Genomic DNA, 26,879 nt, shown 5'->3' on the forward strand with positions numbered 1-26,879 from the left:
CTAGGCAGGCTTGATGTCAGGGAAGGAATCGCGTTACTGTGAGTAAGAAGACGTTTTAGGGACAGCAAAGGAACAACCAGGTGTCACGTAATGCGAATTGCGCAACGAGTAGGCCGTTGAATGTTCCAACCCTTTACAAAAGCTTGATCTTGTTCGCCTATTAACTGTGGCGCGTACCAAGTGTGGAGGATTGTGGGGATTACGAAAGCTTCTGGTATAATTATTTATCGTCGCCAGCCACAACACAAAAAAAAAATTGCACGAGATGACGAACACGACTGAAGATCAAACGCACCGGCGTCTTCTCCATCGCTCGGAGGGCACATGCGAAAAGCCTGTTAGACCAGCCGTCGAATGTTCAAGCAGAGAAAAAACGCCCCGCCTGTCATTAATGAGCTTGAACAGAAACGGAGGTGGGCGGAGGGGGGTTATCCTCGAGCAGCAACCATGAACTTTGATTTTACGGGCGCAGTCGTCATCGCTGGCGCGCGCCCGCTAGACATCAGCGGGCGGCTCCTATAGCCTTCTGCGTACTGCGTTCTCAACACGAAGATACTGTGCGAAAAGAGTCACAGGAGCGGCCGTATTCTTCTACACCATCGTTTTGTATAGTTGCACGATATCGGACCTAGGAGAGTTAGCTGCCAGCCTCACTTCCCATAACATTATAATTTGTTGCTATCGGATTTGTTACTTTTTGCGGTGAAACTGTGACGTCGTGCTTTAGCTTTTATTTCTCCGCAGTTTGAAGTTGGCTGCAAATCATGGCACGCTGATTTAAAAAGTGTAAAACTGGAAACTAACTGCCACCCTACTAGCTGCAAGCACAATGAAGGCTCTGCAGACTTGCAGTCAATCCGAACGAATTATATTCATACTGTCAATGAAAGGGCAAAGCAAAGTGTACTTAAGGAATCCGTCTGCCTCTTATGAACAAATAGCGTGAACATGAGAGGGTGCCAAGAAAGCAGCCCCCCCCCCCCCCCACACACACACAGAAGCAACTCGATGAGGTATTGAAGTGAAACAACAAAATGTCTGCTTGATGTATAGGCAGCCACGTCAAAATTTTTTCATTTTCTTGATGCGCCTAATTATGTCATTTTTTTATGTTTTTGCAGTCGTATGTGATTGGATGCAGTACCCGTCACCGAATATGGTAGCAACATCACTTAGGAAGAAATATTGTTCTCAAAGAATGTCCACAACACGCAAGCAAGCAAAAGGAAGAGACATGCTTGCTGCAAAAAAATTGTTGCTGCCAAAGCTAATCGTGATCCTGTGAACAAACCTAAATATCCTTTCATCTCGCAGGTTTCAGCCACAGCTAGTGTACTCAATACGCCAGGGTATATATTCGGATGTTGCACTGCTTGAAAACGATGCTCAACAACGACAATGAACCTTTCAAAGCTTCGATTTCGCTCAAAAAGTCCATTTTAATTTAATGGATGCAAAGTTAGGCTCAGCTCTACTGAGCGAAAGAAATGTTGTTCGTCCCTTCTTCAAATATGGCAATACATGTAACCTCAACTTATAACTTATATTAGCTTATCGCCACAAATTTCTTCGTTTTGACTTCATAATTTACAGATCGACAGGACCATAGGTCGGCAGACAAGAGCACCGGTCCGAGGTCAACGTTTGGGCCGTTTCCAATTTTCCTTACCAAGTGGCCAACGTACGTGCTACCTTTCTAAAATTGAACGTATTTCGTTTTGGCCATCCTAGAATTGGCTGAGCTGTCCAATCTGATTATGAACAAGTGGTATTAGAAATTTCCACATCAGGAACGTTGATAAAACAATAGAAAAAGGGGCAGAATTGAGTCATTACGAAGGAAACTATTATACAAAAAAAGGATACATTTGGCAGACTACAGGCAGGGCATGCCATCAGCAATTTCAATTGCCCTAAAAGCATGAAAGAAATTTTGTGCAGTACCCGGCATGATACAAACGTTACAAATGTGGGCACCTCAAGGGCTACAACATAGCACGAATTTCTAAAGGCTCAATTGAAGCATTAAAAATGAAGCGAAACTCATCTATTCTTGGCCATAAGGTATCTTGCATAGTGGGAGCGACCTATGCAAAATCATGGCACGCAGATGCGAGCAACATTGGGACAAATCAGTGTTGAAGGCACACAGCTTTATTACATCCATATGCACGACCTTGAGAGAAGCTTTCCAACAAAACTACTAACCTCAAATTAGTAAGAACTTCAACAGCAATTGTAAACACAATGTCACAAAGGCAAGAGTGTTTTACAGGAGAGAAAAGTGCTCAGCTGGCCACTACAACGTGGCTACTATGTTATTTTGAAGACTCCTAACTTAGTGAAACTAAAGGGCCCTGAAACCTGCATTGGAGAGCTGGTTGAAAACTGAAAAAATGAATTCTCCCATAGCTTGCAAGTTCGTACGACAGTTTTTATTATTCTGAGATCTCTTTCTAACCGCATAAACCACCTCATCTATATGACCAATTCAGTTTTCGCTCGACAGCACTTCATGCAATACAGCAAGCAATAAAGCCAGTTGCGGGCACCTAATGCTTTTAGCATATACTAGGCTCCCGAGAGCAGCAGTACCAGAAAAAGAGTTTGCAAGCCGCTCTACAGACATCACAGTTACATTTGCCCCCTGTCACATGCAGTTTCCAAAGCGACTCATCCTAAAGAGGTATGAGAATTTGCTTAGCTTTGAGCGGGGAGCATACAGTAAAGCATGCTGTGAAACCTTGGAGCAGAGTGCAAAACCTTGAAGACACACATTGCAATGACTGGTATGATTTCTAGCGAGCGATTTCAGCAAACTTGGAAATATTATTGTAAATTCTGTACCGCACGCTGTGCCACAATGTTTGGCTCACACATTCTCTGGAGCCTAGACTACCAATCAGTAGCATTTTCTGACCATGTTCAAAAAATGTTGCAAGGCCCCTTTAATCAAGAAATGGGCGCCTAAAGACCACCCCAAACCACAATTTTCGCACCCAGACACATTGTCTTTACACTTAAAGTGTTGTTTTGCTGCTCGCTTGTGCTGCAGCTAGCTTTTTGTCAAGCATACATCCATGTCACTTGGCCATACGCATGCGCAGTCTGTACATGTTAAATATAAACCCCACCGAGCAAAGGAATGTCATTGACGACACCACACCACGTTTCAGCTAGTCGGCGTCATCCATAACAGTTATGGACATCGGTGCCCTGCGGAACCACTTTTGACTTTTTAAACGTTACATATATTCACAGAACAGTTGAATCACCTGGGAGCAGCTATAAGAGCATTGAACACTGTGGCATCATTACAATCAACACAAGTTCTTCCGAATTGAGCATTAGCTATGAACGTTATCTGCAAAAGCTGAGAAACCTTAAAATTTGTTCAGCACATTCCTGGTAATGCATTGATACAGCCCACACCAAATTAAAGTAGGGACACTTGATGTTGAAAACATAAGTGCTCATAGAAAAAGCCAAAAATTTTATAATACACATATTATTGCTGCTAGAACAAACCTTTCAGCTCCAGTTTGGCTAATTGAACATCCAGAGCTGTCTATAACAACACTATCAGCTTTATTGGTGTTGTTAATTCGAACAATATCTGGCAGCCGCTGAACAGAATTTTTCACAGAGCAGTAGTTCAGAATCTTACAACCATGCTATAAAAAACTGATCGAATATTGGTCCTAAAGTAATCCTTTTGCAGCATCATATAAAGTTTTGGTGAAAAGCCAACACCTTTAGGATTCAAGAAAGCTGTGACATTATTTTCAACAAGTAAGAAAACGCAAATATAAAGCTAGAACACAGTGACAAATAAATTTAAAGCAAGGTGCTCCAACCATGCTTTAATGAAGTGCACACATATATCCAAAAGAGAAACAACCTGTTTTAATCAAACCACTGAGTGTCCAAATCAATGTATGACTTATGTGCTGAAAAAAAAAAAGGAGGCTTTATTCTAACAAGAGCCGGAAATAAAAAAATGTGATGGAGACCGAAGTGGCAAGAAAATTACAGAAATAGGAAACAGAGGAGGTCACCAGTATAATGAGGGATAAGGAGGACATCACACTGAACTTGTTTTCACAGGCAATGCAGAAGTCACGTGATTTAAGTCTTGCGCATCCCTTCCTCAAACTCCTGCCAGCGAACACCACATGCGCCACTCCTTTTCGCAGATTCCTTGATCACACAACTCTTCGGACTTCAAAGAACCTCTTCAAGTAGTAGACCTGGCCCAAGGTCATGGCAATGAGAATGATGGCTTCAAAGAGAGCCCACATCACAACCCTCGAATTGGTGCTGTCGTTGACTGGAAAGGAGAAAAAAAATGAAGAGGCTCAAGATTGTCATCAAATTTACTGCACAATGAAAAAAGAAAACTCACAGCATCGCTTATGCATTCGCCTTAGACAACACAAAAGTGAAAGCTACCATCGTCTAAATTTGAGAAGTCGCGCGATTTTTGTACTACCCATCTCTTTAAAAGCTTGTGATGGCTACACAATTTTTAAAAGAACAGAATGTCACAAGACGGACAACAGGATACAGTGCTACTCTTAGTTGACACTAATTTATTGTATCGCACCTTCATAAAAAAAATAGATCTGAAGTATATGCACAGTAAGTTCAATGGATCCGCTGAAACCAACACGACATGAAAACCTTAACAAAGTTTTAACCCGAACTGACAAAGCAGGCACATACACACAAACCTCACTACAGTTAAACCCCTTTATAAGAGGCATGCTCTCAACAACAATTCTTGTCCTTTATACGAGATGTCTTTTACAAGCAGGGTAACACGTATACATTTTCTTTGCAACTGTTATTTTACTGTAGGCACACTGGTGTCTTTTATACCCATTTTTCTCTTATATCAGTGCCTCTTATAAAGTGGTTCGACTGTATAGCAAAGTTGCATCTTACATGAAAATAACTTCATTATAAAGATATATTCCTGTCACTACATCCACTGCAAGACTATTCTTCATTCACTTCATTATAACCAATATTTCATTATATCCGTGTTCCTTACGTGAAAGTTTCAGTCTATCACATAGACCAGTGGTTCATGCACAGTGACCACTACCATAATCAAACTGAATCCTCATGAGTAGCCAAAAAAGTCTATAAAATTATTTAGCGTAGAGATTACTTTTTTCGCTACTGTTCAACGAGGATGCTGTTTGATCATAGTAATACCACTGTGCATGGACCACAAATCTTTATGGTATGTACTCGCTTTGTCAGTTCGGGTTCAAAAATGAGTTAAATGAGAAGACTCCGTTGTTCACGTGTGGTTTTGGTTTCCACACATTGCACTTACTGCGCATGACCTTCAGATCTGTTGTTTCTGATAAATGTGTGTGATAGAATAAATTGACGTCAGATGAGAGCAGTGCGTCTTGTTATCCATCCCGTGTCTTTTTGTTATGCGAAAAGAGACTGTCTACACAACCTTTATCATCATTTGAGAAAAGTGTTGTTAAAGGTACACGAACAAGCGTTTCACATTTGAAGGCTCTTTAGAAATAAAACTGAGAAGAAAAATAAGCGCCTAAGACTTCGATAACAGCACATTGCCTTTCACGGCATGATATTGTTGACCGCTGTATTAGAACCAGTCCGCTTTCAATTTTTTTCATTTTTTTCACTTTTCTTCAAAGGTTTTATAGTTTGATTTTGGTACAGCATTGAATGCCAACAAGAAATTGCCGTGCCGTAGAAAGCACAGATGGCAGAATAATGGTGCACATTTAGAACTCCTCCACCGTCAACCAATTATTGAAAACAACACTAGAACAGTAGCCTCTCTTTAAACGGGACCTATAGAAACCAGGAAAATGTGTTCTGTTTAAAATGAGTTTCATTTACTGAGAGATGAACAAGGGTGGAGGATCCGAGTACGAAACCAGTCGTCTTGGAGCAGTTGTTTAATTTAGGCAGCAGTTCCGTTTAATAAATTTTCAGCAGATTTCCATTTACTAATAGTCCACTGTATACAACATAACTTATCAAGGCATACCTGTACCAGTGGCACCGAAGGAAATGAGATCAAACCTAATGCACCTGCTCAGAAGGCCATGTAAGTGGTGATTACACGATCATTATTAAATGCAAGGCACTGAGAATGACATCACAGACATTTTTCACACCCTTCTTCCATGGAGAAAAGTATTTGAGAAGGATAAACTTCCAGGCCGCTCCAGCGCGACGTGATAGTGTCATGGAGCGATGTTGTTTATGCTAACGCTGAGCAAATGAGGCTTTCGGCGTGTTACTATCTTTTACACGCGCTCTTCTATGGAGGCAACGCATAAAAATCGCGATAGAGCCTCGTACACAGCAAAATTTTCAAAATTTTTGTTTGTAGCATAAATAACTAGACGTGACAAATATTTCAACGGTATTTACGAACTAATCCTGACAGAATTACGGTCGTAAAATGCTTGAAAAGACATCTGCTGCATGCACGCGCCTCTCGCTAATCACTGGCATGGCTTTTTGTCTCTTTAGCGCTCTAAGTGGCTTCAGTGCGCTGTGCCAGCGCCGCTGACTGCTTGTGCGCACTTTTCACGCCGTGACAAAGGAAAGCTGTTTGCAGAATTCGAGTAATGTTTCATCAGGATAGGGGGGAAATGGGTTGTGCCGAACTGCAAAAGTGGTTACGCGTCCTGCAAGGAGAAGGTAATTGCCTTCAAAGTTCCTAGTGATCCAGTGAGTTTGAAAGTGTGGGCTTGCGACATACCTAGGAAAGATTGCGGGCTGATGCCTCGTGACTAGGTTTGTGAGAAGCGCTTCTCGTACGGCCACTCTGCCACGCCATGTTACATGACACTGCATGACATTTATATAGCTTTTTTTCGTTTCGAAGCAGCTTCTAGCAGTGTGGTAGCTCTGTGGTCAGATAGCTGCATGCCATGAAGAATGCGTGGGTGCGATTCCTACCTAGAACTGAAGACATCCGCATCTGTCTCAATTTCGAGGTCACGGACAGCGCTGATTTTCCTTTCTCAATCAACGACGACGACCTTTTTGCGAACCAAACTCTTTCACACTGTCATGTTAAAACTTGGAGCCCGCGAGGATGCACAGAAACCGACCCAGTTGGACGTGAAGTGTGAACGGCTAATTGGAGCGAAGTGGCCTTGAACGAGAGCGTGGTGAGAGCGACGCATGCATTTTTCTTCCTCCACAAGAAGAGTTTTATGACATAGGAAGGCGCAAAGTACCCGTGGGGATAGGCCGAACACCCCTTTCGCAATATGGTAATCATTCACAGTACCTCAGGATTTCCGTATATTTAAGTAGCAGTCACATGTACCAAGGTAGCGTGTGGTCCGTACTGTAATTTGTCAGTCTCCCTTACCCACCCTAATCAGGCCGCTCAGACCTCCGTATCGTGCAAATAATGGCTCCATGTTCACATCTGAAGACAGCATTCACGGCAATTCGTGCATTGCAAGGCCTGTATAAAAACTGAGGCACAGGTAATTTGAGCTTCTTCGGCAACACTAGTAAGCTGCATGGTCTCTTCGTAAACACCCTGATGGTACCAACGCACTGAAACGCCATGCATATCTTGGAGACCGACGAACATCTTAAAGCACGGTTAGTAGCCTTGCTTGTCTTGTTCCACTGTGCGGCGAGGTTGGCAGCTGCTGTATTGACTTGGATTAGCTATTTTTGCTTGCCGAGATCTTCTAGAAGTATGACCAGTGATCACACTAATGAAGCATCGTAACAAAAATGTTGTCCCTGCTGTGCTGCTGAATGGCTGAATTATCATTCAATCATGAGGGTTGAGTTCAATATGCCAAATGGCATTGTGTAAGATCATCCTCATTCATTTGTCAATGGAGCCTGTAGTGCTACAAGAAAGCTGCTAAATTAATTGTTTTGGCAATCTGTGTGAATTGATGGTCAGCAGCTATTTGCTTCAATGAAATTTAGTTGCTAGTGCCTGTGCCTTGCACTCATTTTCTGATGTATTAACCTTCTTGCATGGGTCCAATGCCTGAACAAATGCTTTCAGGAATGAAATGAAATGCTCGAGCCAAGAAATTATTACGACTTACTGGATCTGTGGATACGGTCCCTGACCATCATGTACTCTTGCTCGTGCTTCACAGCAGTCATCGATGTAGACAGCTCCTTGATCATCTCTTCCAGCTTGTTTTCATGCACTGCAAAGTGAAAAAGGGGGAAAATTATCTTCAAGCAGCATCGACTGAGTCAAGCTAAACGGATCAGAAACACACGCAAAAACACATTGCACATCAACAAAAAAAATGGGGGAGGGGGGGGGGGGGGGCTTCAGCAGTGATAGTATCCCACTGCACAGCTGAAAGCCACACCACACCCTTGTAAGTGCTGAGCATTGCCTACTTCAAGCAGAAACTTTAAGGACACTTGATCTTCGCCTTCAAGAGTAAACAGGGGTGCCCTTATAATAATGAACATAAGGTCCCTGTTATATTCCCGATTTTTTATTAAATTTACTATCGGTGAAGGTTTTATTCCCAGACCAATTTCTTCTAAGCTAGTGGTGCAGCGAAAACATTTTTGGTCAACTAACAAAGAAAATACAATTATTGTCCACAAAAGTGTGCTTTCATTTACATACCTGCCAACCTAGCAACAAAGAAATTCATAAGACCATCGAGCAAGGAAGTGGGGGTGTACCCACTTTTTTTTTTTTAATTGTAGCTGTGACGAATTTGCCTGTCACGACAAGCATAATCACGTTTTGCCACCATAAGTCAAATTGATGCGTTGAATTATTTTCCTTCATTTTCGGAAAACAAAAACGAAAAACATTGCGAAAAATAAGAAGGGAGGAGGACCCCAAATGCAAGCGCAAACATCGGCGTTGCGGTCTCATAATGGCTTGGAGTGGCCGAACACACGAGGGTAGGGTTTCCCACTAAGGTGAGAGTTTTAAAAAAAAATATGCTCCCGAAATTTCGCGTCCTAAAAACAACTAGCAAAAAGTCGATTTCCGTCAAAACAACTCGCATAGGTCTTTACATGTGAACGAACGAGATGGCGTGCAGCTGGCTGCCGTGAAAGTGCGGGTCAAAGCTTTAGATTTGCTCGCCACTAGATTCTTTTGCTCGCAACTAGATTGGCAGGTATGCGCTTAGCAAACAAATGGTGAATGCCTGTGTTCCAATATTTAATACCATCAAATAACAAGTGAAATGCACTCTTATGATCACATTGTTTTTGTTTGCTGTCAAAGAATTCTTTACAACTATAGGAAACAAAGCAAAACAACTGAATCTAAGCAATTTACTGCTGCATTTGAATTAAACTAACGATACTAAAACCAGAGTCCTTCAATGCTTTTCTGGTCACGAAACTCCGCCCGAAGGTTGATATAGGGACAAAATCTGTCGCTAGAGGCGCCACCCGTCGTATGGGGGCCACAAGCCGCCGCCACTGCTGGGCTTGTATGCGCACTGCGGCCGACGTTTCGACGCGATTATGTGCGTGCTGTTCTTCCTGTTACCTTTTTTTAAACGTCTCTGAACGCATCAATGCCACCAGATAAATAAGTTGAAACGGGATCCAGTGTCGACGACGAATGAGAGCTGTTTACTTTGGAACGCACGCATAGTTTACTTAGAAGTGCGGGCCCACCTTATAAACAGCAGCGCATTAAAAGTGTTCTCACACCGCGCGATAACGCATTGTGTCAATAATTGTCTCATAGCCCAATTATATGCATACTTACGATGCCTCGAAGCGGTACTTGCGAGCTATAGCTCGCAAATGTTGAAAGACGATGCTTATGCTCCATGCTCTTGATGCTTGCAGCTACTGCTTGATCTGCTCGACAACATGTTTGTATTTGCACCCGGCCAAAGGGCGATTATGTTTATGCGGTAGGTGAGCTTTATATTCTGGTAGGGCTGCTAATAGGGAGAGGAAGGTGAATGAAATGAAACACGACTGAGTAGTACAGGAGCAATCACATTGTTTTATATCCGGCTCGCCTCTTGCGCGCTACTACCCAAGTATTCAAATGAACTGAATGGTTGAGCCAGAAGTTTTATTCCGGACCTTTCAATTGAGTTTATACCCAAATGCGCCGTTGTTTTGGACACACGTTTGTGAGCGCCGATCGCTTTTTTGACGCGGAGACTTTCGATGCCGAGGGCTTTCGCGACCGCTCTAAACGTGCCCAACATTTGATTGATCACTTCTTTACACGCAGTTTACACGGGACACCCGCCGCTTGATGTTTCCTCGTGTTTACTGTTTAGGGCATTATTATTTACCGGCCAACAACCCATGATTTCTCCGGGAACGGAAGTACAGCAGCCTAATCTGGAAGTTCCTTTTGATGCCAGTGCTAGCCGCTTGGCTGCCTCTGCCACTACCGAGGTACCTCATCACACATTTGTTTTTATTTTTTGGGTGGGAGGGGGGAAGGGCGGTTATGATTTAAGGCATGCAATAAATCTTAAATTTGGTGCTAATGATACGCCGCCTAGTAGTCAGGTGTGTACTTATGAATGGGAGATTAACATATGGTGCATGTAGTGTGGAGAAAGTTGGAAAACATTTATTTACACAAAATACACTGAGAACAACACTTTGGAGAAGAAAAGCACTAGAAACTATTGCAGCTGTTCTGAGCAATGTTACACAATCTGTGACTCTACTGTACAATGTGTATTTCGTTTCATTAACAGCTGCACTATGCCTTCGCTCACTGCCTAAAATAAACTGTATTTGAATATACACTATTTACACTATATGCAGATAAATATGAATAGTACGAAAATATTACAGTGTAATGTATACAAGATATACAACACTATATACAAATGCGAAGGCGTGCTCACATACACAGCCATTATGCTTAACGCTCTGGCTTCCACCCACCACTTGCAGGGCATTAACTGCGCACAGTTGCCCGCGAGGCTTTGTTTTTTTCTCGAGTGAAGAAATGTAATCTACATCTCAAAAAAAAAGTGTACAACCTCAGCTGTTGTCCCTAAAAAGTGCAACAGACAACCTACACTTGCTGACGCTGTGCGGCTGTCGAGCAAAATGCCCTCAACAATCCTCGCGTACACGTCACCGCATGCAATGTTTTGCACCGTGTACGTCTCTACATGTTCTTCAACAATTTTCAGGAGAGCAAGAAGACGGCTGCTAGGTACTTTCAAATAGCCCCTCGATTTTGTTTGTGGCTTTGTCAGGTACGCTGGGAGCCCGTCAAAAATTCTTGGAACGGCGTTCGTGCGAAGCCTCGGTCTCTCTCGCTGAAGCGACACGACCACCCCGTTCACGATGTGCTCGTCGGTTCTCACAACGTCGCTAGCATCAAAATGCTTTTCGCACACCCGAACGTTCTTACTTTCGAAGCTGAAACCGCCAGCTTCCAACCGCAGTATAGCTCGCTTCCATTTCTCTCGGAGTTCGGCGCTACTTGGGAAACAGAAGAGCGACGCCTTTTATTTGTTGCTTCGGTATCCGGAGCTGCAACTCGTCACACAGCACGTCTTAGGCATTGTTCATTCGAATTTTCATGCCGTCCACCTTGAGCACGGTGCACTGGCACATGAAGTTCGCGTTTCGCTGATGCAGAAACCGCGAGCTGCCACCACACAACGCCTTCGGGATGCCGCCGCGGCCAGTGTGTTCCGCCGGGCGCAGCAGGGCGATGGCCCCCCTAGGACGGCTTGCGCCGCGTAGCGGCCGCTCTTGGCACCATATCAAGCTCTCCCATAGAGTGACGGAGAAGTTTCGTGACCAGAACGGTATTAAGGGACTGTGCTAAAACTTAGCAACTATTCATTATGATATGTGCTTTTTCTTTATATTTTCATGCACTATTATACCTCAACATTGTGCGAGAACGTATGTAGTTCACCAATAAACGACAAAGTTTTGAAACAAGTTTCCAAAAACAGTTGTTCTCAATTTTTTAAATCCCTCTAATTAAAGCCAAGGACATTGTATATCATTCTGTTTAAATAAACTTTCTATTATATGAGTTACCAATAAGTTATAATGTATCAAATGTGACCAACTCCGCCTAACAGTTGCACCATTGATGTGCTGCAAACTAAACACAAGGGCCGTTAAATTCCGAGCAACTCCACCCAACCCTTACACCCCCCATCCAATTCTGCTTTGCAGTGCAGACTGATTGCTCTGCAGATGCTCTGCGCCATTTGTTGCGTTGTGTTTGCGGTGAGAGGTCAGCTATGCCTATGCAGTCTTACACAGCAGTGAAAAAAATGGCATCGAGAAAACGGGAAGAACATGCACCAGACATCTCATTTGAAGCTCAATTGGAACCGAACAGGGGAATGGGAGAAGAATTTCAATAATTTCCTAGAGCTAAACTACAGGAAGGCAGAACTTTGATGGAAGCTCAGTAAGAGCACACAAGTGTTCTTCAGAGATGAGAACGATGCGCTCTTCAAGTACATTAGGCACGAAAGAAGTGTTGGATGTGCCGCCGGCTACCGGGTTCTTCCAGAAAAGGCCATCAAAATTGCCAACAGCATGCGGTTGTTAAACTTTGTAGGCTCCAGCAATTACAGAAATCGCTGGAAACGTTGCAATGTGCCGCACTCCGAATGAGAGCTAGAAAATGCCTAGGGAACTTTCCGAGGCATGCCTTTCGATCTTCTGTGAACTCGCTGCATCGGCTACACCTTATATAACATGACCAACATGAATAAGACGAATAAGATGAATAAGACAACCCTGCCAACAGGACGAACAATGTGGTTGGTGAAAGCACTAAACAGATTGCGAACACTGGATGTGCCCGGAAGGCTCCATAGTTTGCCTAGCTGTTTGTGCCACCAGTCACGAGCTCCAGGCCTTCATTATCTTCAAAGGGCCCTGAAAACACTTTTTCAAGTAACCATGAGATGAGTTCACTGGAAGAGCTTATTCCCTCCCGAATTCAGCACCCCAAAATTTCAAGAATCCGTCCAGTATGAGCGAATCCTGAAAGATTTGTCACACGCTGCAATCACATTCTCTCTTCTCTCGTCCCACAGAAGCGCTGGAAGCTAAGCAGCGAGGGATGGCAGGGCCACAGAGAAACGTCCCGTGTGCCTCGTTACCTTGAGCACTTTTTTTCTTTTCTTTTTTTTTTTTTTTTTTTTGTTCTTCGAATGCGCAACTTTTTCAGTGTGATCACGCGCGCACGCATGGACAAGTAGCGGCCTCTTGCGGCGATCTCTGTAACAAGTGAGCGTGCCATGTTCAAATCAGCTAATGGCAGATAGGTGGGCTTGCTACGTGTGATTTTTGGGTATATTGCGTGATTTGTCGAGCAAAGGGAAAGCAATATTTAGCTGTCTGATAATTTATTGTGAATTCCAGACTGTGTGCTGCGCTATAATATTTAGCTCGCGTGTTGTCGGGAGCCTCTACTGCCCATCGGCAGTGTTTTCTGACCGTGCTCAAAAAGTGTTGCAGGGCCTCTTACAAGGAGCAAAGCGGAAAAATTCCAGCCAGGGCCTTTGTGAGCTTTTGCATACCAGGTGAGAATAATTTTATTTTTTGATGGGGGCGAGAAGCCACATTGTCACTTAGTTTGTTTTACCACAACACTGACTTTTTTTCTTATTCGTATAAAATGTTCGTATCATCGTCACAAAAAACGACTCGATGACATTGAAGAAAATGCAAGGAATGGCTGCCGAAAGTCTAGGGCCCAAACACCACGACGTGCTACTCTTACTAGTGTTAGACCAGGCACCCATCTATGAAAAACAAGCCGCCACAAATGCCTTCGAGGAGTACAACACCGACGTGCTTTACGTGCCTGTGGGGTGCATGAGCATCCTGCGGCCTGCTGACGTGTATTGGAATGAGCCTTTCAAGTCCACCTTGTGGTGTTTGTGGGAGAAGTATATGCGCAAGCACGAACACCGAAAGGGAACTGAAAAAAGCTGTTGCATCAACATGTGCTCGATTTTGTTGCCCAGGCGTTGGCTGCTGTACCTGAGGTAACGGCATGGTCCTTTAAGAGGTGCAGCATTAGTAACGCGCCCGATGGCTCGGAGGACGGTGACTTGGAAAGCGGACTGGCCAATCTTGGAGTTGAGGTGCCAGAAGACAGTGGCAGACTTCAAGCAAAATGCTGCAACCTGTTTTTTGCAACTGACTCTGAGGTGTCTTGCGATGGTTTTAAAAGCAATTACAAGCTACCATAAATCCTCGGCCTAAATAAAGTTCACTGTAATAAAATTTTAACCAATGCGCACTGCGTTTTTCTACCACAAAAACTTTGCAGCTATCTTTAATTTTTCAATTTTCCTGCCATTCCTAGACAGCCCCTCCCCCCCCCCCCCCCCTTGCAGGCAGTTTCGACTTCACTGGGAGGGTGGGGGGGGGGGGGCACTTGCGTAAAATTTTACGGTAGTCTGAAATAATAAACGTGACATGATGTTAAAGCAGCTGTTCTACAACAATAAATACGCAGTCAGGTTTCCCGGTTGGGCAAGCTTAGCCTTGTGATAAGCTACCTAGCCAAGCTGAGTAGATCACCCAAAGCGGCGACCGATCGAGGGCGCAAGTGCTCACATTACCAGTGCCACTTTGACTGTGCTTGAGCTTCACTTATGTGAGAGACGGACGCTCAGAGCGCGAACGAGATAAAGAATGTACCGTTGTGAAAAGTAAAAGTGGTTAATAGCTAATACGGTCCATATTATACAACTAAAACTTTGCCAATATCTGTGTACAGCACACACATATTTCTTCTTATGCTGCTATGTCGGAAGCGACAAAACACCGTGATAAACGTGCGAATCCTACATAACACCATGTTTGCAGACATGATAGCTTTTTTATATGCCACAACAATAATAACTGTTGCGATTCACCGTCCGAATACCACAATACAATTATGCGGGATGACGTAGCAGAGGGCTCCGGAAATTTTGGCCCCCTGTGGGTTTTTAAAAAGATGCACCTAAATTCAGGTACATGGGCCTCAAGCATTTTCGCCTACACAGAAAATGCGGCCGCTAAGGCCAGGATTCGATCCCGTAATCTTCGGGCCACCAGTCGAGCAACATAACTACCAGACTGCAGTAGCAAGTTTTAGATGTCACAGGTTTGCTTTCCGTTGACAAAGCAGACCTAATTATCTTTAGGCCAAAAGAAAAAACAATATGTCTGTGTAGCACTATATGACCTTTACACGGAGGACTTCAGTGTAAACAACCGACCCCAAGTTGAACCCACCTTCTTCTCCCTCCTGTGTTTTGGTCGGGGCATCACCAATGTCCATGGAGAACATGACGATCTTTGGTGTCATCGTGGACATGGCGTTGCTAAAGCAGTAGCGGTAGACTCCATCGGCATAGGCCGCAAACGTGTATTTCCCACTGGACTCGCGTTCCCCGGAGTAAACCACTTTGCCATCAGGTCCAGTGATCTGTCAAACAAGTCGGGAAACATTATTAACAAGTACCCAACGATAGGCTGCAGTACTTTGTCCAAAGTGAAACAAATGGCACCTGACCAAAGTTACTGTTCACGAGATACCTATTTGGTCGCGAATGACATAATGGTAGGTGATTAGCAAGATCTAGAAACAGAAGCCTAGCCAGTAATCTTTATTCAGGGATGAGGATCAACCATACTTTTATATGTTCATGCATGTGGTTTGAAAATTTTCGGAAGGGGGGCATCGAACCCCCTCCCTTCGCTACTTCACTGTTTCGAATTGAGAGGTACATTGAATTATTTGGATGGTGTCCAGCTCAGTACTATTATTCAAGGGGCTCTCTAACACTTGAAAACATCGGCGATGACCGCATCAACTTGTAGTGGCGCTCGCCAGAACTATTGCGAGCGGATATGATGACGGTGGGCGCAGGCCTGTGATTGTATAAATGTAACGTTAAATGTAATCCTGGCATTGGATCAAAACACGAATTACTATTGCGTTTCTTTTTACTTAAGCATAGTTTTTCAGTGAACACGGAAGAGAATATTGCTCTCCGACATTTTCAACTTGAAAACTGCAACGCCGATCAAAGAATGCACCGAATGCCACAGTGCTGGAGGAAGCGCACCCGGGACGATCCAGACACTGTTGTTTGAAGAAACCAAAGTGGAAAAAAAATATAGGAGTGTTGATATACGGACGCTGTCGCAAGAAGAAAGATCAGTAAAGCTACAAAACAATATAGAAGCGTTCGCAAGCTGCCTCGTTTTGCACGTGCCGTTCACTCTTCAAGCACCACATTATTTGTTACCGTGGCAACGGCGTCCTCAATATACTGTAAATGACGAAAAATATCTGTACGGTAGGGCTTTCAATTCATTTCATTGGGCAGCCATCTGACGTCACAGGGAGAGGGAAACGTGGTCAAGTGAGCCCGCGAAAATCGAGTTCACGGTAGGCGTTCATTTTATTGTATTTTGATTTTCTACACTGAATAACTCAGAACTGCGTGCCTCTATTGCTGTCGTTCTTGCAGCACTTATACTTTGAGCCTTCAGTGTACGCAACCAGCTAGAAAAACATGTAAAGCAATGAGGTCGTGTAAAGTGTTAGACTGATGATAACAGTCCTTTGGCTTTTACACCGGGAAATACACGTAACTGTCAGAGGTCGAACTGAAGGCAAATTTTGTAAAGGCTAAATAAAACACGCGGCGGCAGTCGTCATGCCGGTGATATTTTGGAGAAGCGTTACGTAACACCGGGAAGCAAGCCAATCACCGCGCCGTGAAACAGTCAAGTTTCGTTGTTCTCGGACAGACTGCGTTTGGTCATTACGGACGTTGTCAAGTAACTGGTAACTATAAACAAACGCGATAACCACGGTAAACCTATGAACGCGGCGCAAGTCCTTCTTTTGGCACCTATCGCGAGGCTGTAGAGAAAGTCCAATCGGGCATCATAAGAGTTTCTGCGATCATTAACGAGTCGCCGATAACAAGAAGCGCGCTGTATATCACGTTACTTGCACCCGACCTTCACTACGACGTTACGCTGACGTGCCACACCGCTGGACGACCACCCACAGCTGTTGCGCTACTGCAATCCGTCGACACGGGTGACGTAAACCGATCGCGTCATACGATACGAGCTTAAAACGGCACTTCTACAACGAGCAGCGCAAAGTCAAACTTCACGCACCAGTTACTCTTCGAGGGCTAGCAAGCGGGGGCGGAGGGTGAAACCCGCGAGGCGGACACATCAGACTAACAGCCGGGTTCGTAAACAAGCGCCATTACCGAAAACTTTCGGTCCACAAACAATGGTGTGAACCTCGAGCATATGGCAACAAGCAGTTTGCGACTTACCTTCACGTCGATGTCCAGGAAGCCGCCTTCGGCGACTTCGAACGTGAGACCCATCTTGGTGCCCGACTTTGCCTCGTCGTGGAAGCACTCCTCGGCGTGTGCATCTACGGTGATGAACAGGGCGCGGGCGTAGGCGATGCACAACACCAAGACGGCCGTCCTTAGCGCTATGTACACTGAATACATGGTTTCGTATTGTTCGTAGTGCGTGTGCGCGAAAACTTGGAGGGGGAAAAGGTTACGATCCCGGGTGCCGCACCGCTCTAGACACACATAACAACGCCGTCTGCCACGTTTGTTGCAAAAAATGCGCATGCGCAAGCAGCCGGCGACCAGGGTTGTTGGAGTTTTGCGTGAAATTCTCCAAAAGCGTATATAAAAACTTCTTACAATAGAACCGCGACACTCACAACTTATAGAAGTCAAATTAAGTACAATATTTACCAAATTTCTGTGCTAATTAACAAACTTATATTAACAACACTGAACGTGGCCTCCATGACAGTTTTGTTTGCAACCTGTGGCTTGTAGTATACTTATATACTACACTATACTGTACACTATACTTGTAGTAAATACTATAATACAGAGCTTTTAAGATTTGTCACTGGAACTAAAGACAAATGTAGCAATTCTGTAGCATGAGTTCGAAAACCACCTATTCAAGCTGTTGACCAACTAATTTTTCAGGGATCTGAAAGCTAACGTTTTTGCTCTGCGGTAAAATACGCTTTGAACGCGCGTAGTAACGCGCAGCCTTCAAGATTGCAGAGGCTCAGATACATGCTTACGAAATCTCTGAGCCCACGCCTAAAATACGTTAGTTCAAACTTGCCTTTACAGATGGCGCTACGATAGAAGGTAACGACGCATTTTCAGTTTGATATACGGTCACTGCGTTCAATATTCTTAAAATGCATTGGCGACAAACCGGTGAAAGAGTTCTTGCTATGCAAGTAGCAGGGGGCGGAGGGGGATATGGGCCTAGGCTCCCCTCCCCCCCCCTCCCCCAAATGTGGTGGAGGTGTGTGTTTTGCCGAGGACATCATTAATATACAATAGGTTTTCTTCAAGGCTTTCAACATGTGCCCCCCTCCCCACCTTCAAAGAAATTCCTTGCTGCGGGCCTGGTTCCTGCCCAAAATGTTCGTCTCCAAGAAGAGCCAGAGCGAGGTCTTGAAAAGAGTGTGAACTTTAGCTTGTTGGAGCACATTAAAAAAAATACAGCGCGAAAACATCAAGGAAGAGACGGAAGAAACAGCGCTCTGCATATCTGAGGCGAAACCGAAACACACTTCGCCTCAGACTAGGAGAGAAATTTCTGAATTCGCATTTACTAATACAGGCCGCTTTTCCGAAATCGCATTTACTACTACAGGCCGTTTTTCCGAAATCTCAAAGCACCAATCGATTTTTGGCATGAGGGACTTCAATTCTCCCTTTTATTTTAACTGCCTAACTCCACTAATTAGAAAATAATTATTTTACCTTCCTAATTACCGTTTCAAACATTATCTTCAATACTCTTAAAATGCCTGCCACTGTGAATACAGCCAGCAAATAGCGCCTTTTCCTGAATTTTGAAGACTATTGGACATATTTCTTGAAATAACTTGTACATTGGCACATATATGTAGTTCTGTATTTTGCTAGGCTTTGCATTTTTCTTCTTTCTCAGTCTATTTCTTCTTTCCTTTGTTCTTAAAGAAGATAGTCTTTCTTGAGGACCTTCGACGCAAAAAGTTTGGTCTGTCTGTCTGCCTGCCTGTCTGTCTATTTGTCTGTTTGTCCACCCTTAACGGTACCGGGCACATTAAACGGCACCAGCGGATATCCCAAACGGCCGACCCCATCCGCAGCGCCCACCAATGTTGCTCAATGATGAGCGTTCATATTAGTGCGATCGTCAATTAAAAACCAATTGTCGCGCATATCTGAGGCACCATAACAACACGTACATGTTTCGCGTGTGCGTCTTTTACAAGAAAAAGCATACATAATTTATTCTAAGAACCATAGCGTTTATCACGCGGCGCTGACCATGCAACACTTGCACGAAAAGGGAAGTGTTTCCAACGCTTTGCTAAGACGATAGTTATAGCGCGAGAAAAGAACGACGACAAAGAGACAAGTTCTGTTCTCGCGCTATAACTATCATCATGTCACACCAACTAGCCCAAGCTGCCACACGCTTTGCTAAGACGACACGGTGGTGGCACCTACCCGTCGCCTTGCGTTCTACACCTTATCACCTCTGAGACGGGCGCGCACGCCCGTCTCAGAGCCGCGCGTTTCGTTTTCCAAGATAACTGCCAGATAGCGCTCATGTCTAACGCGTGACGTGACTCGATGCGCTCGTTCGCCTCCGCTGCACGCTCGAGGCACTCTAACGCAGCGCTTCCAGAATACCATCCACCAATTTTCTTGCGCAGAACATCACATTAAACGTTTTGTTCACTCTCTCCAGATGCAAGACTATCGTGTTTTAACGACATTCGCAGATTAACATGCAGATACGAGGGCAATTTTTTTGTGTCTTTTTCCTTAGCTCATTTCTATTTATTTACCCATCTATCTGTCTGTATTTCTTTTATTTAATTATTTCTCTTTCAACGTTTCTAACTTTTTTTATCGCTGTATTTACGATGTTTTACTCCCTAGCCTCTTCCTTTCCCTCTCCTCACCATCACATCTTTCTCCCCCATTCTCACTTCTCCTTCCCATCCTCTTATACTACTCTCAGCTGGCGTGCTTCGATAGCCGAGTGGTTTGGGTGCTCGCCTTCGATTCAAGGGCGCGTGGATTCCAATCGCGCTTAATGAAGATTTTTTTTTCTTTTTTTCCGCCAGAAATGTCTCCGTTTCTTTTTTTTTCTGTCATCGTTTTCTCATGCATCGGGTTTATCACAGGCCACACCGGAGAAATTGGCGCACGTGTTCTAGGAGCGATGCAGAAGGGAACAAAGATGAAGGAGACGATGAAGAAAGCGCATGTGGATATATATATATATATATATATATATATATATATATATATATATATATATATATATATATGGCAGACTTGGTGTGTTTAGGTTGTATAAGAGAGACAATCAATCAGCTGCCCGCTCATAATAAGTTCACGTGCTACGTGACGCCAAACATGCGCATAAGAGTGTTTTCACACTCGTTGTTTGGCTTATAGATGGCGCTGCTTGTCGCTCCTACTTCTAAATTCACAGATAAACCCAAAAAAGTGGATGGAGGGAGGGCCGCTGTGATAGCTCAGTGGTTAGAGCATCGAACGCGTAATTCGAAGGTCGTAGGTTCGATTCCTGCTCACAGTTGGTAATTTTTTCATCCACCTTTCTTTCTTCTTATTTACATTCCATTGGTTTTAATAACTTCCCCTGCACATTCCTTGGCATTACTGTCTGTTATATCTCATTAATATTGTGTTAAAACACGGAAAAACGAGCCCGGAAAAACGAGCCCTTAGGTATACACTTCTTTCCCTTATATATATATATATATATATATATATATATATATATATATATATATATATATATATATATAGCCGCCGAACCACGTGAACTTAAACTCGATCCATGTGTGGGATGCGAGTAAGCGGCAACATGTTCCACATTTTTCCGTTTTTCTTGGTCGCCTCCGCTGGCGGCGCGTCTTACCTATACCCAGTAACAATGCCAGAATTACCCGCTCGTTTTCGGCGGCTCTCCGTCGCTCCTTTCTAGTTCCTCTCCTTCTTCTGCTTCTTGTTGTCTGTTGCTACCTCGTTCGCCCGTTTGTCTCTTTTTTTTTTTGGAGGGTCTTTAAACTGTGAGGGTGACCCTTTGTTACGGGAACTTGTATCATTTCACTTATATCCTCCGAAGAAGGCTGTCCACCAGCCGAAACTGTTAGGATTAAATAAATATTTTATTGTTTTGTTTCCTATACTGCACTATTCTCGAAGTTTATAGCCTTTTTTACGGTAGCCGGAAGAAACTCTGATCATCTATTTCATGTGTATATATATATATATATATATATATATATATATATATATATATGTGGAGCCAGACCTTTATCAAGGCACAATATTATCGCGTTTATTCCCGTTCTTATATACACAACAAACGAGACAGTGGGGGAGTGAGAGGGGAAAAAGTTAGCTTGGTGGCTATGGGGAGAAAGGCTCAGAAGTAGGACGTCACCGCCGACAGCGGTGCTCTTCGCGAGAGATCTTCTGCGACGGTCATCTCGCCTTGTTAAACGTCGTCGCTGGATTTCGTCACAGTACCAAGAATCGGCGAAAGTGAAAAGCAACAGTTGTGCAATTCAACCTGGCTGATTAAAAAAAAAAAGGAGGGGGGTTAAAGTGGATGCAGCTGCCGACGCGGCATCGGAAAGTGCGTGTGCGTGAGATCTGTAGCCGTGACGTTTTGTCCTTTTGGGCAATGCTGAAAGACAGTCGTATTGGCCACTTCACTTGCCGAGTGTGCTCGTTTGTCCGATAAGAGACGCCCGCTTCTGAAGCGACAAAGAACGCGTTGAGTGGGATTAGCCACTTTCCCTAAAGGAGTCATTGAAGGGGAGCAGGGGAAAAAGAAGAAAGACAAAAAAAGGCTGTGGCAAGAAAAACAAAGAAGCGAATGGGGACGCGGTGAGGGCGGGGGGTACAGCTACTAGAGTTGCGCCTAGTGCCACGGGTCCCGTTAATTAGAGAGGCGATCGCCGGGCTAATTCCAAGGGCCGAAGTATCAGCCCCCCGAACCGCACCACGAAAGCGTTGACAATTTAGAAGTGGTCCTATTTGGCGCGCCAGCGGACGCCGGCTGTGGCCCAAAGAACAAGTCAGAGCCGAGAGTTGATAAACAAAACAAAATTATATTCTCAATTATGGCAGATCAAATCGATATACAAGTATGCACACTCGACAATAGTTGAATACAATATGTCACCATTCAAACAACGTACTACGCAGTACAATCAGCCACTCTCGAAACAACGGACACAGACAACAACGCACACTATAATGCAGTCGCTTGCATCGAACAACCAAGACACTTGAAGACTGAAGAGTTAGAAAACTTATTCAGTCCAAAGTTCTTGGAACAAAACTCTGGATGATACTCTTCCGAGAATCACTCACTCAAGTCCAGCGTCGTTGTCCAGCGTTGTTGTCGTTCCGCTGCTCCCGAAGTTTCTCTTTCAGGAAACCTCGCGTCTTCAATTGGCCGCTCTCCAAGCTTCAAACTTCTTCGCCGGAAACAGGTCGGCTTCCCACACGCAGCTGTTGCCACGCGTCTTCGCTCGATAGCGGCAGACACACACTCTTGCCTGTAGCTCGAGTCTTCACCCCTCAGGTGGAAATCCTCTTCTTCTCCTCCTTTGTCACGGAAGACAAAAGGCTTCACCCACAAGGCCGAACACCCTACGCACTCTGGCGCATACTTTCTTCTTCTCCTGCTTTGTCACTAAGGACAAAACCTTCACTGACAGACGCGGCGGAATACCCCACGCACACTGGCGCTAACTTCCTTCTTCTTCTCCTCCTTTGTCACTAAGGACAAAACCTTCACCGACAGACGCGGATGAATACCCCACGCACACTGGCGCTAACTTCCTTCTTCTTCTCCTCCTTTGTCACTAAGGACAAAACCTTCGCCGACTACACGGCGGAATACCCTACACACTCTGGCGCTAACTTCCGTCTTCTCCTGATCTCCCATCTCGGCTGCTCGATTAAATACCTTCCGCGCGAGATTCCAGAAAGTTCTCATCATTTCGTCGGCGCGATACGCAGCGAAGGCTGGGGAAAGGGTGAGACGGTACGAGGGCCGTCCGCGACGGATGACGCAACCCTGCATCACCACGCCTCTTTCCATCGAGAACGTTCTAGGGCTTGCTCGGCCGCCGAAGCGAGGAGGTTTGACGGCGAACCTACGCTTCCGAAGGGAGAGGGACGCGCGCCCGGGAGTCATTGGATGCTTGTTTTCTTTTTTTTTATTGTTGACCTCTCCGCGCTTCGTCGCCAGAATTTGGCGGCGCGCCCTTTTTTGAGCGCTCGTTTTGTGACACCTAGGTCCGCCATTATGTTCAACGACTGTTCAGTGAAGCCGCTCGTCGCGAGCGCATGAGAAAAATGTGGTGCGATGTGGTTGCTAGAGTTGCTGTATTAGTTGCTGCTAAAGTTACTTTATATGCTACCTTTATATACTGGAACTCTAGCCACCCCGAATGCAGCGGTTCTGTGGTCGTTAAGTTCATGTGAAGCTTCTAAAGCGGCAATTTGCATTTGCGGTGATGGCTGCAAAAAGGGGAGATGGGTTAACTGAGCAAGTTTTCAGACGAGTAAGATTCATTTTTTCGTCCGCGATAAGACAATGCTCGAAACGATGAAAAATTGCAACCGTTGTAGAAGGAAAAAAAAACTGAAAACGAGACGGTCGACGGAACTCGGAATCGGGAAGGCCGCGCGCGCGTCTTGTCACGAACTCTCGACTCAAAAGTTTGTATTACGCGTACCTAACCACACCGCAATGTACTCCAGTGTGTGTAACGCAGAGAGCTACAAACCAGCACGTGAAACGGAACAGGGTAATATGCCATAGTACGTATAATACAGGGAGCTTCGGGGCAGCTTGTGAAACGGAGCGAGTCGTTGGCGCGCAGAGATTCCATCGTCCCGCGGCAAGAAAACCCTCGCAGCGACGTGTGCCCACACGTATAGCCGCTCGAAAAAAAACACGACGCGGCTGCGCAGAACAGGAGCTCCTGCAAGAGCAGCAGCGCGCGAGCAACAGCGGGACGGCGAATATTAACTGTTCGATCGTGACCAGTAGACGGGCACGTCTTTTCTGGCAGCCGTAAGTGAAGAACAAGGATACGCTCGGCCGAACCGCAAGCAATTCTGGGCTTGAAACCGCGAGAAAAAAAAAAAAAGACCCTCGAGTTCAACTCGTTTCCACTCCTCCTCGCCCCGCATACTCTTCGCGATCTTCTTCTTCGCTGAACACGCCCCTTCGGCGCGTTGGCCATTTGGGGCAGGTATCTACACCCGTTGTTGTTGCAGAGCATCGCCGATGAAGCCGCCTTCCGCGGAAAGGACGTCCAAAGGCCTCGAACGGCGGCTGAAAAAAAACAATGAGGAAGAGGAGGAGGAGGATGAAGGCAGAGTTATCGGGTTCCCGCTCGTGTTCTTGTATAACTGTTTCCGCGGTCGCAGTAATACGGGAGTTGCTGTGCGCGCGGTGCGTGGAAGAAGATGCGCCCAACCGGGGAAGCCCCGCCCTTTTCAGAGCGGAGCTTGAAGTCCAGCTTGGTCCGTGCGTTCGCAGCGTAGCCAAGTCTGGAGAGGGGACAAGGGCACAGCGAGGGGAAAGGCGTAGCAAAAGCATGTATGTATAAAAGTGAGAGAAGAGAAAAAAAATGTAAGGAAAAGGGTGAGGGAAAGGAAAACGGTGCGAGAAAGGGATGAGGGTGAAGCATTGTAAATCAATGGCGTGTCACGGCAAGGGTTGAGTGAACCGACGGCGACGAGGAACCTTGGTTAGGTTTGATCCTGCTTCGCTAGATCAAGCACTACTTCGCCTTTTCGTCGGTCATTGGTGTTTCCGATAGCAAAGCCACGCCCCCTTCCTTTTTTTTTTCCTGTGCACTCACCACACTGTCAAAGGTCTGATTGATTCTTGATTGATTTGTGGGGTTTAACGTCCCGAAACCACCATATGATTATGAGAGACGTCGTAGTGGAGGGGCTCCGGAAATTTCAAACACATGTTGTTCTTTAACGTGCACTCAAATTTGAGCCCACGGGTTTACAACATTTTCGCCTCCTTCGGAAATGCAGCCACCGCAGCCGGGATTCGTTCCCGCGACCTGTGGGTCAGCAGCCGAGTACTTAAGCCACTAGACCACCGCGGCGGGGCACTCTCGAAGGTCTAACAACAAGTGTTTTAACGCAATGCGGGTTCGATTCCTAGTGGTTGCTTGTGGGTCCGCTGAAAGCGGAATGGCGGGAACTTGACCTGTACGCCTCAGAGGACAGTGTCAGTCTTTACTGATGTTTTTAAGAGCAGCAATGTTCACTTAGTAACGTTGCCTTTTTCGGTAATGAGGACTAACACTAAAAGACAGACACGACTAACAACTAAATGAAAGGTCTCACAATGGCTCGTACGTAAGAGCAGTGGTTGTACAGGCGCTTTCGGCGTTCGGTACCCTCAAATGGTTATGGCACTCGACTGCTGACGCAAAGGTCACGGGACCAAATCCCGGCAGCATTTTCGATAGAGACAAAAATGGTTGAGGCCCTTGTACTTAGAAATGGGGCACGTTAAAAACCCCTGGTTGTCGAAATTTCTGGAGCCTTCTTTTGCATCGGCACTCGTAATCGCAACGTGGGTTTCGGAACGGTAAAATGCAGCCGTTCTTATTTCGACGTTTGGTGACGCTATTATTGCGACATCGCGAAGTACAAAAGTGAGAAGTCATTCATTTGAAAGTCCGAGATGCCGCGGCATAAATGAATCGAACTGCAGCAAACCTCGATAAATAAGTACAAAGAGGGAACACATACAGAAAGACGTACAATGAGAATTCACGAAAACATCGTGCCACGGTTTCGTTTGATAACGACATCGCAAAGCTTCGGCCGCGGGAAATCGTATGAAACGGGAATGTGTATCAACGAACGGTTCTACAGCTATACTTCGAGATCAATTAACCACGGAGCTCTCCGCTCGCATGCAGGTCGTTCCACGAGCGTACCCCTCGCGCAGTAGTGCGTAAGTTCGGGCCGCCAGACAAAACGGGCCGGCTATTTTATTGTTCACGCACGCACGGCAAGAAGCTGCCTCACGTCGTTGCCATTATCATCGTCAGTGCGACGCGCGCGCCGCCAGCGGCGTCGACAGTCGTCACCCACGCGCCGATATGCTTCGCCGGCCGAATCGCCGGAGGGGAGCAGCGAACGAGATAACTGTAGCGGCCCCAACGGCGTCCGCCGGCACCGATGATGGGCCGCCGATCGCAGTCGTGACGCCCGAGACGGATGTGCGGCCAGCTGCTTCCTCCTTGCCGCCGCCGATGCTGTTCTTTCGCGGATGTAGTTGCCGATGCACGCGTTGGCCGCAGCCCCGCTTTGTTGTTCGTTGATGCTGCTTCTTTTCGTTCCTCTTCCAGAGCTCGTGTACTACACGCACAGACACCGTGCCGCACAGAAGCAGCCGGCGCAGCGAGAGGCGGACGGCGGCGATGGTGGGGGGTTACTTTTAGGCACAACGTCAGCGCCGGTCGCGTCGTCTCTGTCGTTCGCGTGTACTGCGTCGTACGTCACTGTACTTTCTCAAGAGCGTGCCGCCGAGGAGACGGAACTCGACGAAGTTTGCCGAAAGAATCGCGAGACAGAAGGTGGTGTCCTCATGGACGTGTGCGGGGTACCACATCCGCGGCGTTTTGCTCGCCGCACTCCGTCGCCACGGTCTGCCCGCGGCTACACAGAGGGACCTTCTCTTCCCTCCACGGCACCACACCCAGGTCTTCGAGGCGGTTCCTC

At 45.6% G+C, this 26,879-nt stretch overlaps 1 protein-coding gene and 1 non-coding gene across 2 annotated transcripts; one reads left to right on the plus strand and one right to left on the minus strand.

Annotated features, from left to right (window-relative positions):
• Positions 1 to 3,884: 3,884 nt before the first annotated feature.
• CHOp24 (transmembrane p24 trafficking protein CHOp24) lies at positions 3,885 to 17,645 on the minus strand. Its single transcript, XM_037427654.2, has 4 exons — positions 17,334 to 17,645; positions 15,259 to 15,451; positions 8,100 to 8,207; positions 3,885 to 4,330 (listed from the first exon to the last, which is right to left on the minus strand). Exons 1-4 carry the CDS (start codon positions 17,517 to 17,519, stop codon positions 4,206 to 4,208), a joined length of 612 nt encoding a protein of 203 aa, XP_037283551.2. The 5' UTR covers positions 17,520 to 17,645; the 3' UTR covers positions 3,885 to 4,205.
• A 2,943-nt stretch (positions 17,646 to 20,588) lies between these two features.
• Positions 20,589 to 20,661, plus strand: TRNAT-CGU (transfer RNA threonine (anticodon CGU)). Its single transcript has one exon. It is a non-coding gene; the product is annotated as a tRNA-Thr (tRNA).
• Positions 20,662 to 26,879: the final 6,218 nt, after the last annotated feature.

The sequence above is a fragment of the Rhipicephalus microplus genome, chromosome 3, assembly GCF_043290135.1.
Source record: "Rhipicephalus microplus isolate Deutch F79 chromosome 3, USDA_Rmic, whole genome shotgun sequence".
Taxonomy (NCBI): domain Eukaryota; kingdom Metazoa; phylum Arthropoda; class Arachnida; order Ixodida; family Ixodidae; genus Rhipicephalus; species Rhipicephalus microplus.